The sequence below is a fragment of the Silene latifolia genome, chromosome 10, assembly GCF_048544455.1.
Source record: "Silene latifolia isolate original U9 population chromosome 10, ASM4854445v1, whole genome shotgun sequence".
Taxonomy (NCBI): domain Eukaryota; kingdom Viridiplantae; phylum Streptophyta; class Magnoliopsida; order Caryophyllales; family Caryophyllaceae; genus Silene; species Silene latifolia.
Window position 1 is genome coordinate 146,115,766 of NC_133535.1, and position 12,539 is coordinate 146,128,304.

The window sequence follows — 12,539 nt, forward strand, 5'->3', positions numbered from 1 at the left end:
ATAAATTTGCCTTATAATTAACCAAATTAAGTTAGAATGATTTAATTAGCATTTTTGTTAATTAATTTGAGTTAGGGTTAGAAATTAGCATTTTTGACAACTTGTATAATTGACCAAATTAATTAAGTTAGAATGATTTAATTAGCATTTTTGTTAATTAATTAGCATTTTTCTTGAATGGAATGAGCATGATGTATAAATTTGTTAAATTAGTAATGTCATTTGATTAGGGGATTGTATAAATTTGCCTTATAATTTTGACAACTTGTTTAATATATAATGACCTAGTAACCGTTCAAGAATTACTCATTAGGAGCAATTCTTGAATAGTCCCCATTTTGGGATCGTCTTTGTGCGTTTCAAGTCACTTAGGTAGTAAACACATAGTTGTGATTTTATTAATGAGAAAAGAATTTGGTTGCAAATTTCTCCAATGTTCTCTGAATACATATGTGGAATATGTATCTTTTCCACATTGTGTATTTGGAGAACTAAGGGGAATTGCCGAATTTTTTTCTCATTAATAATTCACAAATGTGTGTTTGCTAGTGACTTGAAACGTACATTGATGGGTTTAGGTTGGAGTGATAAGGACCCAATTGAAATCTTGAAATTAGCATAAAATGGAGGATGAGATAACCATTGCTTTTTTTGTTGAAATTAAATATTATTATTTAAAATGGTTAGTTTGCTATATATTGCTTATAGATTAAAATGAAGAGATCTGAACGTAGCTGGATGTACGAAGAAAGAGTAGATAAGAAGAAACGTCCTATCGCTAGATTTGTAAAGGGAGTTCGTGGATTTATTGAATTTGCTAGATGTCAGATTCATATGATTTGGAACAACATAAACTTAGGTGTCCTTGTACTAAATGTAAAAACTTAAAATATTTATTTGACATTGAAGTAGAAGAGCATCTTGTTACAAATGGTTTTTTTCCAAACTACTACAATTGGATCTCCCATGGAGAAAAATATTATCCCGAAGAGCCTCAAATCCAACAAAATGAGAACCCATATAGAGAAATGGTACTTGATGCCTTTCAGTCTAATGATTTCATTAATGACGACCGTGTACCAATGATTGATGAAGAACAACCAAACCCAAGAGCAAAAGCTTTTTTTGACATGCTAAGTGCTTCCGAAAAAACCTTATATGAGGGGAGTAGAATGACATTGTTACAAGTTGCATCCAGGATAGTTTCTTTAAAATGTGAGTATAATATGCCATTTAAAGCCGTTGATAGTATTGCTACGTTGGTTGAGGATGTTATACCCGATAATAATGTTATGACCCGAAATTTCTATAATACCAAGAAAGTGGTCAAAGGTCTTCAACTTCCACATGAAAAGATTGATGCATGTCCTAAAGGATGTATGCTTTTTTGGAAAGATGATGCTTTGCTTGACAAATGTAAGAAATGTCAAAGGGATAGATATGAGACAAGTGAAGGAAATATTGTTTTGAAGGGGAAGAAGGGTAATAAAAGGAGTGGAAAGAGAAAGAAACCAATATCAGAAAACACATTAATTTATTTTCCATTAGCTCCTAGACTTCAAAGAATGTATGCCACGAAAAATCTTGCCAACCAAATGAGATGGCACAAAGAAAATCCTCGTACACCAGGAAAGATGTGTCATCCGAGTGACGGGGAGGAGTGGAAACGTTTTGATAGGTTATATCCCGATTTTGCCGAGGAACCTCGCAATGTGAGACTTGGCTTGTGTACGGATGGGTTTGACCCTTTTGGTCAGTTTGGTAGAAACTACTCGTGTTGGCCCGTAATGACCACGCCGTACAACTTACCTCCTTGGCTTTGTCTGAAAAGACAATTTATTTTCCTCTCTTTACTTATTCCCGGTCCTGATAACCCAAAAAACCATTTGGATGTTTATTTACAACCGTTGGTGGAGGAACTGAAGTATTTGTGGGAAGTTGGTGTAGAAACATTTGATGTGTCGAAGAAGCAAAATTTCCAACTAAGAGCTTCATTGTTATGGACTATAAATGATTTTCCCGCATATGGTATGCTATCAGGATGGGCAACCGCTGGGCGAAAGGCATGTCCTTATTGCATGGATAGGAGTAAAGCATTTTATCTTCCTAATTCCAAAAAATTAGTTGGTTTGATTGTCATAGATGTTTCTTACCGGATGGACATATTCATAGAGAGAACAAGAAATCTTTCTTAAAAGGTAAGGAGGTGCGTGACAATGCTCCTGGTTCGACTCAAGGGGATGAGATATGGGAGGTCATGACGTGATTTGCCAACAACTCGTCGATGGGACCGAAGAAGAGTTTAAAGAGTTGAAAAAGAAAAAAATGGTTGGTTTAAAAGAAGTATTTTTTGGGAGCTTCCCTCTTTGGAAAACAATGTTGATCGGACACAATTTGGATGTGATGCACATAGAGAAGAACTTCTTTGAGTTACTTATTCATACGATTATGGATGTAAAAGGAAAGACACGTGATGATATTAATTCAAGAATAGAATTGAAGAAATTTTGTGATCGTCCTAAACTTCATATTCGTAAGGATGGGGCTAAACCAAAAGCCATATTTACTCTTGACAAAGCTCAAAGAAAGGTATTGTGCGATTGGATAGGAAACTTGAAGTTTCCCGATGGATATGCATCCGATTTGAGCCGTTGTGTTGATTTGAAGGAACTGAAGTTGAAAGGGTTGAAAAGTCATGATTGTCATGTTTTCATGGAACGCTTATTACCCGTGGCTTTTAAAAATTTACTCCCGACTACGATTTGGAATGCGATTCTGAAAATAAGTCAATTTTTTAGAGATTTATGTTCCTCCACGATATCAGTTGAGGACATGAGTCGTTTAGAAGACCAAATACCAGAAATTTTGTGTAAACTTGAGATGATATTTCCGCCTTCTTTTTTCAATTCGATGGAGCATCTACCTATCCATTTGCCATATGAAGCTAAAGTTGGTGGACCCGTCCAATATAGGTGGATGTATCCTTTCGAAAGGTTTCTTAATCATGTGAAGAAAAAAATTGGTAATAAAGCTCGTGTGGAAGGTTCTATATGCAATGCCTACCTAACGGAAGAGATTGCCAATTTTTGCTCTCTTTATTTTGAAAAACATATTGAGGCCAAAGCAAAATACTTGAATATTGATGAAGCGGATGAACTAGACACAAGTATACCCAAGTGTTTCCAAATGCGAGGATGAAATAGGGTGTTCATCGGTTGGGGGAACAAGATTTATGGATGACAAGGAGTATAACCGTGCCCACCTTTATGTGCTATCTAATTGTGAGGTTTTGGAGCCATATGAAGCTCAATTTGTGACAGATTTCATTAAAGATCACCCTAATGTGAACAGAGAGGATGTTTGGCATAAGCATGAGGATCAATTTCCAGCCTGGTTTCGGAAGCATGTATGTAAGCTAAATATTCAAGATGATGTGATAAGAAGCTTGACTTTGGGTCCTTCTCGAAAGGTTGTGACGTGGAATCGATATTCAATTAATGGGTTTAAGTTTCAAACATTTGACTATGGCAAAAGTAAGGCTAAATGCAACTACGGCGTTACTATTTCTTCTCTTGATGGCAATGATTATTATGGCATATTAGAGGATATCTTTGAGTTGTGCTACAATGGCCGGGATAGGAGTTATAAAACCGTCTTATTCAAGATTCAATGGAGGGATAATTCCGTAGGGAACGAGTCCATGATCGTTACAAACTCGTGGAAGTGAATCATACTCGAACCTACTCTCAATATGACCCATTTATACTTGCACAACAAGCTCATCAAGTTTATTTTGCATCTCTTCCGAGCACAAGCAATGATAGACAACAAAAGCAATGGTGGGCCGTTTTTAAAACAAAGGCACGATCAGAAGTTGATACATCTTTTTTCCAAGAAGAGGTTGTATCAGAAACAGTTTTGTCCCCAGTTGATCATGATGAAATTATTTATGCAAATGAGATAGAAGCGGAGGAGGAGTTAGAAGAGGAAGAAGAAGAGAATGATAAGGAGAGGGATGGGATAGAAGAGGGGGAAGAAGAAGAAGAAGAGGAGGAGGAAGAGGAAGAAGAAGAAGAAGAAGAAGAAGAAGAAGAAGAAGAAGAAGAAGAAGAAGAAGATGAGGATGATGATGATGATGATGATGATGATGAGTAAGAGAAGGTATTAAAAGTATACATATCAAAATTTGGAAACAATTATTAGCGTTTTATTTTGTCTTTTATACTTGTTTATTAGGTTTTATTTTTTTGTATCTTATAATAATTATCTTGTAATATTTGCTAACACTTTTTATTCAATTGTAGTACACATGGCTCCTGGAGGAAGTAGGCAGCGCGGAGGCTATAGTGAGGGAGGTAGTAGCTCCCGAGAGCAGGAGGAGGACGTTGACCGTTCTACTACGGAGGTGAGTGAGGAGGAGGAGGAGGAGGTTGTTATACCCCGACATACTGACAACAGGATGATCCTTGATCCGAATGGTCTTTGGTAATTTTTTATTCATTCTATTTTGTAATTTTTTTATTTAGTAATAAATGACTTTTTTTAGACATATGTTAATTATACATTATTTTTTTCCTATATAATTATGTTTTTAACATGTTTGATTTCAAGTTTAGAAGTCAAACAGTTGTTCGTGGTGTGACTAATAGCACCCAAGAGAACATGACACACGGCGTTACTTGTTGGAGTAACGCTAGTGATGAAGATAAGGAGATGTGGTTCAACAACTTCCGGGTATCTATTTATAAAATATATATTATTAAATATAATTTATTTATTCTTTTTACCTTATTATTAATTTGTTTCTCATCTATGTGTTTACTTTTTGTAGCGTGTGTTCTATTGGCCAACCAACCTTGAGCGCCTAGTTTGGCAAAGGTATAATGACATTGGCAAGAAGAGGCTAAGGGACAACATGTATAAGGTGTCTAAGAGGAAGAAGGCGCCATCTTTCATGAAAGGTATTTAGTTTCTTTTAATACCCGTAAATTAGTTAAAATTCATTACATATTTTGAAAATATATTAATTAATAATTGTTATTTTATTGATTACAGGTTCGTCATATGAGGAATATACCAAGTACCGGAACAGTCCTGAGTTCAAGGAAGCATCGGCCCGGAACAAGATCAACAGGAAAGGAGGAGATAAGGATGCGGAAGTTGAGCCTACTCATTATGGAGGGTCTCAATCTTTTCATGATCGTGTGGTGTTAGATGTAAGTTATTTGTCTTAGCTTTTAATTTAATAGTCTTCTAATTTAATTAGTCTCATTAATTATCATGTTTGAGTAACAATTTCCTTGTTTTTTTCCGGAAGACCAAGAAGAATAAGGGTAAGGTACCCACGATTGTTGATCTCTTTGTTGACACTCACGCAAAGAAGACAAGCAAGGGCAAGTTGATCTTCGCGAAGGAAAAAGATCAACAATTATATGTAAGTGTCAAAAAATAAAAATTTCTTAGCTTTTTAAAGTATATGTTTTATCAATTTTTAGATAAGTAACCTCTAACCATTAATGTTTTATCAATTTTTTAGGAACAATTCCTTGTCCGTAGGAAGAACAACCCGGAAATTGATGACAATGAGCTATGGTTTGATCTTGTTGAGGGGTTCCAAAGAGGAGATGTGTATGGAGCCGGGTCGGCAAAGGAGATTTTCTACCCTCCTACAAGAAGAAGAGGGTCAATTTCCTCCCAACAACAACCTTATACCCCAAGTGTCGTGAGTGTGCTCCAAGCTCAATTAGCCGCCGGGAGAGGCGGGATGCCGAGAGGGAGAGGCGGGATGCCGAGAGAGATCTTTGAAATTCGGAGGATGAAGGAGGAAATGGACCGGATGAACTCCTTCTTCGCCAATTGCAACACTGGGTGGCGCCCGCAACCAAAGGATCCTAGAGATCCTAATCATGGAGGTGGTAGTGGAGCGGGAGCAAGTTTCCCTGTTAAGTAGTTTTTTAGAAAACATGTTATTCCCGGATAATGTTAGATGACCAAAACTCGTAGAACTCGTAGTTGTGTGTATGGAACATGATTTTCTTTATCAAGTTTGGTTGTGTTGGCTTCCCATGTGTTCTCTGCTGGAAATGTTGGTTTATTTGCAGGTTTTTACGTATTTGGCTAGGTCAAAAACGATTTTTACGCTAAAAAACATGTAAATTTGGCGACGGATACTGGGCATTTGGCGACGGGAAACCGTCGCTAAGTCTCTAATCATGAATTAATTTTATGGGCATTGGCGACGGGAACAAAGTGGTTTTGGCGACCAAAAGTCATCGCCAAAATGGCGACCAACATCTGTCGCCAAAATGGCGACCAAAATCCGTCGCCTTTTTAAAAAATATGGAGATGACGTGGATTTTAGGAAAGCGACTAATAGCAGTCGCCTTTTTAGCGACTCATGACAGTCGCCAATTTGGCGACGAATTTTGGTCGCCCGATTTAAAAAAAATCAGTCGCCATAATTGGCGACGAACGCCTGTCGCCAAAAGCGACCAAACCCAGCTACGAATTGCGGGCGACGGGTCTTAGTCGCTTTATTCTTAATGGCGACTGTTCTCAGTCGCCTTATATGGTCGCCAATTACCTTATTTGTTGTAGTGCATGAAATGTTTCAGATGTGACAAATTAAAGCCATCCGGGTTCTTACTATACCCGTTTTGATAAACCTTGAGTTTATCTTCAAGAAAAGGTAAGTGCTGAAATTTTCTCGTGTAGAAATTTTATTAAAGGCAAGACACTACACTGCGATTGAGTATATATATAATGTTGGAGATCTAAACTACTCGATATTGAATAAAGAACTTAAATGTTCGTGTATGAATTGACACTATATCTACAATAATGATTTTTCTGAGTGGTTCTCGTGATTAAAAATCACATTCAGATTTTTATATAAAATCGTTGATCTCTTAAACTGGGCATTGTGAATCAGCACATTAAAAAAAAAAAAAAAAACAACTGCATCACACATTTCTTCCATAAATATTTTGTTATTGTACAAAGATGCCCATATAAATTTTCATCGATGATATGAGAAATTGATGTCTAAGGTGGTTATGATAATTCTTGGACTATAAATTGATTATAATTTTTACCACCTTAGGGGGAGAAATGTGAGTTAAAAGCTGGTAAAAATAAAATTGATCCCATACTGAACTAAAAGTTCAGAGAAAGTTATATGTTAAATTCATTGAGTAGAGGTTTTTGAATTTGATATAACCATATGTTTTACCAGATTAATACAAGTATATACACTTGAAGTGTATTATAATAAAAGTCAAGATGAATTGACGGTTCCAATGAATAAATGTGAAATAGCAAGTTCAAGCAGTTGGTATGACATATAATTGCTATATTTGTAGTGTCCCTGAAGTGACACGATATCTGAAGGATAATAGATGGCTTAAATGAATATATAATGGTACCACATACATATTCAGATTCAGATATCATTAAACAGTACTGATATCATCAAGAGATGATGAAATTATATCGATATATTTATGGAACCTACATACATTTGCGCGCGATATTTTATGGACTTTATAAATAGGGATCATAAATTTAAGTCAATTTTGATTGTCGACATATAATCAATGATTATAAATGAGCTCATGGACTAGAAGTCCACTTATTGACTTGAAGTCAATCCAAATTATGAATATTGGAAAAGAAAACTGTACAGTTTGCATTTTGAGTCATCATCATGTGCATATAGAGAATAAGTTCTTCATTGCATCTTAGTTTTAATTTATACATTATTATTATTATTGCATATTTGTTAGAATCTGTTATTTAGAACTTAGTTTCATATCATATGCATGCACATGTTTCATAATACAATTTTGAATGGATAATGTTGGAAAGGAGAAATATATTATGATCTCTACTCCTTTGAGGATAACTCCCTGTAGGAGCCTCTTATAAATGATCATCAATTGTTAATGGTTGATCAATTGAGTTATTGAAAACTCTTGATGAAATATATAAACCTCTACAATACGATTGAAAGATATCGTGATTAGTTCCAAAATGGAAAATCAAAACTCCTATAGAGTTTATTTAAAAAGTTATTGTCTCAACCTGAAGTTTGAGCATATGAGAATTCAGATTTAAATGAGCTTCTTGCTAACCATGTGAAATTAGCTTATGGTCCAGAAGTACCATAACGATTGGAAAAATAACGTATTTAAAGTCTACAATGAGAACGTCAATACATACATATATGTGGTTTAGCAAAGAAAACCGCTCAAAGGAATTTGATGATTTATTCAATAATTATCAGATTGATTTTCCTTAATACAAGGAATTAAGGAATGATGGCTACACTCTTTTTCCCTTCGACTAGGTTTTTTGTCCCAACGGGTTTTTCCTAACAAGGTTTTTAACAAGGTAGCAGTATAAGCGCATTATTACGCTATAGTCATGATCATCAATATTTTTGAGATGACAATTATTTTCGACATATAATGTTATGTCGTTTATTGAGGAGAAACTATGTCATCTATTACGGAAACTCTATCAAAATTATGGAGGTATTAATTCAAGTGAAGAAACAAAAGTTATGAAATAATTATATCCAGACGGTGAGTTGTTAAAGAAATATGATATCGAAACTGTCATGAATTTCTATTGACCAAGAGATTCAAGTTTATCAACCAATGGGTACTACTTCAACGATCATCAGGAAGTAATGTCAAAGCATGGATCATTTCAAGATTTATCAAGTTATGTAATCATCAGGGGGAGTAACACGCGCTGTACTCTTTTTCCTTAGCCATGGTTTTGTCCCAGTGGGTTTTCCATGGAAAGGTTTTAACGAGGCAGTTATTATTATGCGTGTTTGAAGATTATTGTACTCTTTTCCTTTCTAGCGTTTTTTCCCATAGGGTTTTTCTAATAAGGTTTTTAACGAGGCATCTTCTTCAGTGATGGACATCCAAGGGGGAGTGTTATGAAATATTACATTATAATATTATATGGATGTCCATATCTTAGAATATTCTAGGGTATATTATATTATGGAAACTCTACCTCATTGTATGTGTATATATACCCCCTCATAATGGAATAATATACAGTTATGTCTCTACTTTCTTCTCCCTACCTTCTCTCTACTATTCTCCCTTCTCGTTATTTCACAACATAAATGAAATTAAATTGAACTGGATTGAATAGCGTTAAGCACAAATAAAACGGGCTGAAATTAAGTCAGAAAGAACTAGGGTTGGAAAGTGTAATTACTCACCACAGAGTAATCGGACCGACCAACCCAAATTCTTATTTCATAGATAGATCATTATTCCCGGATAACTTTATAATAACGCACCCAATAAAGTTGCAAACACGAAATGACCCACACTCGACCCGGCCTAACTGGCACCCGATTAACCCGTTTACCTAGTTTTATTTGGGGCCTTGCTTGGTGGGTGGAATGGATTCATGGAAGAAGATCAACGGGTTTGGCGCCAAAATTAATTTCTGAACAATTTTCGAAACAATGAAGTATGTATGGAAGATAAACTGATTTGGCTCTTCTTCACATTCTCGCATGCTCTCCCATTTATCGTTTACATCCTTTCCGACTCAAATGTTTATTATCGTATACTTGTACAAGTGAATTGAGGGTCTGATTGATTCAACTTCTTCTGGTATACTCTTGTGCATTAATGTATTTTATTAATTGTTTAAGATGTGTATTTCTGAATTTTAATTTATAGTAAAGATATGATCAAGAAATGTGTATTGGGTATTTGTTAGATTAGCTAAAGATTGCAAATTTAGATAGTGCATACCAACTGTTTGACGAAATTCCTGTGAGAAAATCATGGGGTTTGGGGAAAATGTAGCAAAGATGAAAAAGGGTACAGTTGATAGAATTTCGGAGCTTCCGGAATTTATCCTACATACTATTCTCTCAATGCTTGATACTAAAGAGGCGTGTCGCGCTAGTGTGTTGTCTAAGAGGTGGTATGATGTTTGGTCTTCTATTCCGGTCTTGGATTTTCGGTTTCAGTACTTTAAGGGAAATTGGGATAGTTCGAAGTATGATTTTAATGTTTATTGTGATCCTGATACAATTCAAAGTTTTCTCGGGTTAGTTGATAGGACAATGCAAAGGTATTTCACTGCGAGGTATAGAATTATGAAGCTTAACCTTGAGTTTCCTATGGTGGATGGAAAGATTCGACTTTTGGTTGATCAATGGTTTGAAATTGCAGTGCAAAGTCATATCGAGGAGTTGGAATTCAAGATTCTTTATGAAAGTCCAGCGAAATACAGATTGCCTGAGATTCTATTTCGTGCAAAATCGTTAAAAGTTTTGAATTGTGAGAATGTTGTGATGCCATATTATGAGATTATGGAACTTATCTCTCTCGAATATCTTACTTTAACCCTCAAAATTTTTGATATGTATGTTGATATGGATTTGCTACAGAGAATTATCTCTTTCTGCCCCTTGGTTGAATTGGATATTACAAAACGTTACCTCGGAAAACTTTGTCTTCCTTGGGCGAGAAAAGTGAACGAGATAGCAGAATTTGTTGGTAACGGAATAATGCAATCAAACTTCAAAGCATCCTCGCTTAGAAAGTTTGCATATAATGGTCTGTTGGGAACTATTCGGTGGCCATGGAACATGAATGCGATTGCGTTGAAGAACTTGAGAAAGTTGGAGTTTGTTTGTGCTATGATAACAGATGATGTTGTTTCTCAGTTGGCTCATGAGCTTGTCGCGTTAGAAAGATTAGTATTATCCGCCTGCCCATTGCTGAATTGCATTGATGTCTCAAGCATTTCGCTAAAGGAACTTCAAATCATTGAGGGTTTAGACGTGATGAAGGTTACAGTTGATGCCCCTAACTTGCTTGAGTTTTGGTACAACTGTGAAGTAAGGACCGCTCTCTCGTTGACCAGAGCGTTAGATCATTGTAATGCTCAATTCGTTCCATTTGTATTAGATGGTCAAGATACTGTCACCACTGATTGGCTTGTTAAGCTAAAGAAGAAGCTTTTCGAAACAAACGTCTTCAATTCTCTACTTATCGAGTTGTCTAGCTCTGTTGAGGTATGGATTTATATCCATTTGACGATTCATTTATTATGTTTAATTATCTCCTGTCGAAATGACAAATCATAGTGGTGTGGCATGTATAGATTGAGGTCGAGGAGGAGGAACTGAGGAATCTAGTTACTGGACCATCATACAAACTCAAGGAGTTAAAGCTGCGCGAAGCAAGTCCGGACTCTACTATAGTATTCCCACTTGAGGCTCTTCTGCGTGAAACAAGATATTGGAACGCGAGAGAGTCTTCACTTCCGGCATTTCTGGATGGACTATTTTGGTGCTGTCACCCTGATGTACTGTCCATAACAACAAATTTACATAATTTTACTGCTAAGGTATGCTATTGCTGCTGTACATATTTATAGAGTAATAGAATCCAGGAGACCGCTTTGGTGCATTTTATTTCCCGGTTCATTCATTAAACCCGAATCCTAAAAGTATTCGCCAAATCAAAGGATTTTCCACATATTTTCACCATATAATTCATCATTTTACGGAACTGATCGCTCTTAGGTTACCATTTTTTTCCCACACATCTCCCTAGAACTAACCTCTCTATGAGTTTTTTCAATACAGATCTCCCTAGAACTAATCTTTTTTATGTTTCTGTTTTCTATAGCCGATCTTGAATATCCTGAAGCGTAAAATGCACTGTTATAAGCATCCTCTAAGAAGCATCGAAGTTGAAAGTGTCGATTCCTCAAGCTTTTTCTCGGAACCATCAGAATTTGAGATCAGATTTAGACTATCCTGGTTTTAAGTACGAGATTCATGTGTCCCTTCTTCTGTTTAGTTCGGAATTCTGTTGAGGCGTCGAGCATTCAGACAAGTTCTCTTGCATCTTTTGTGATTAAATGTTTGGTTTAAGTATGTCTTTCTACCATGGCATTGAATTGTTGGTACTTGTTGTGATCATAGGAGGGACATCAACATTGTTCTGTGAGGGTTGGAATGAACAGTTGTGTTTTTTGTCCTACTTTTTTTTTTTTTTTTAAAAGTCGGAATATTAGTTAATATCTCAGTTGTATTGGTCTAGTATAATTATATCGATTTGATCAAAAAGAATCAGTCGCGGAGGCATGAGCCATTTTTTTTCCAGCATCCTGGACAGGTGTCCAATTTTTTGTGTATTTTGATCCAATTCTTAGGTAATACTCCGTAATAGATTCAACTTTAGCATATTATCGTTCGTTCTTTTGGACTTAATTCCCAGCTCTAAGTAATTTCTGTATGTTTAGCTAAGTTAAGTTCACCTCATGTAGTTACGGTCCCAAGAGAAAAACGGTTTAACTAGACAAGAAATAATCATGCAAACTTGCAAAGTACCCGACAAACATAATGCTAACATAATTCAGACATATGTCCTGAATCAACACTCATGACTTTATCGATTAAGTTAGTTGATATTTGTATAATTATATGTTTATTTTAGTTATGCAGGTTGTCGAAGCGGAGAAGGCGATTGCGTCTA

The 12,539-nt window shown here is 35.8% G+C and overlaps 2 protein-coding genes across 2 annotated transcripts; both read left to right on the forward strand.

The window, feature by feature from the left end:
• The first annotated feature begins 4,596 nt into the window (after positions 1 to 4,596).
• Positions 4,597 to 7,370, forward strand: LOC141608435 (uncharacterized). The gene is made up of 5 exons (XM_074427789.1): positions 4,597 to 4,734; positions 4,832 to 4,961; positions 5,056 to 5,216; positions 5,318 to 5,434; positions 7,362 to 7,370. Exons 1-5 carry the CDS (start codon positions 4,597 to 4,599, stop codon positions 7,368 to 7,370), a joined length of 555 nt encoding a protein of 184 aa, XP_074283890.1.
• Positions 7,371 to 9,327: 1,957 nt separating this feature from the next.
• On the forward strand, positions 9,328 to 12,155 carry LOC141606210 (putative F-box/LRR-repeat protein At4g15060). The gene is made up of 3 exons (XM_074425254.1): positions 9,328 to 11,068; positions 11,158 to 11,403; positions 11,688 to 12,155. Exons 1-3 carry the CDS (start codon positions 9,827 to 9,829, stop codon positions 11,826 to 11,828), a joined length of 1,629 nt encoding a protein of 542 aa, XP_074281355.1. The 5' UTR covers positions 9,328 to 9,826; the 3' UTR covers positions 11,829 to 12,155.
• Positions 12,156 to 12,539: the final 384 nt, after the last annotated feature.

Bases quoted from the DNA above. Each gene is read 5' to 3' on its own strand.
- LOC141608435 (XM_074427789.1), top strand. From the start codon at position 4,597: ATGTTTGATTTCAAGTTTAGAAGTCAAACAGTTGTTCGTGGTGTGACT. The intron at 4,735-4,831 runs GTATCTATTTAT...TACTTTTTGTAG, and splicing joins TGTGGTTCAACAACTTCCGG to CGTGTGTTCTATTGGCCAAC. The intron at 4,962-5,055 runs GTATTTAGTTTC...TATTGATTACAG, and splicing joins GGCGCCATCTTTCATGAAAG to GTTCGTCATATGAGGAATAT.
- LOC141606210 (XM_074425254.1), top strand. From the start codon at position 9,827: ATGGGGTTTGGGGAAAATGTAGCAAAGATGAAAAAGGGTACAGTTGAT. The intron at 11,069-11,157 runs GTATGGATTTAT...TGGCATGTATAG, and splicing joins AGTTGTCTAGCTCTGTTGAG to ATTGAGGTCGAGGAGGAGGA. The intron at 11,404-11,687 runs GTATGCTATTGC...TGTTTTCTATAG, and splicing joins TACATAATTTTACTGCTAAG to CCGATCTTGAATATCCTGAA.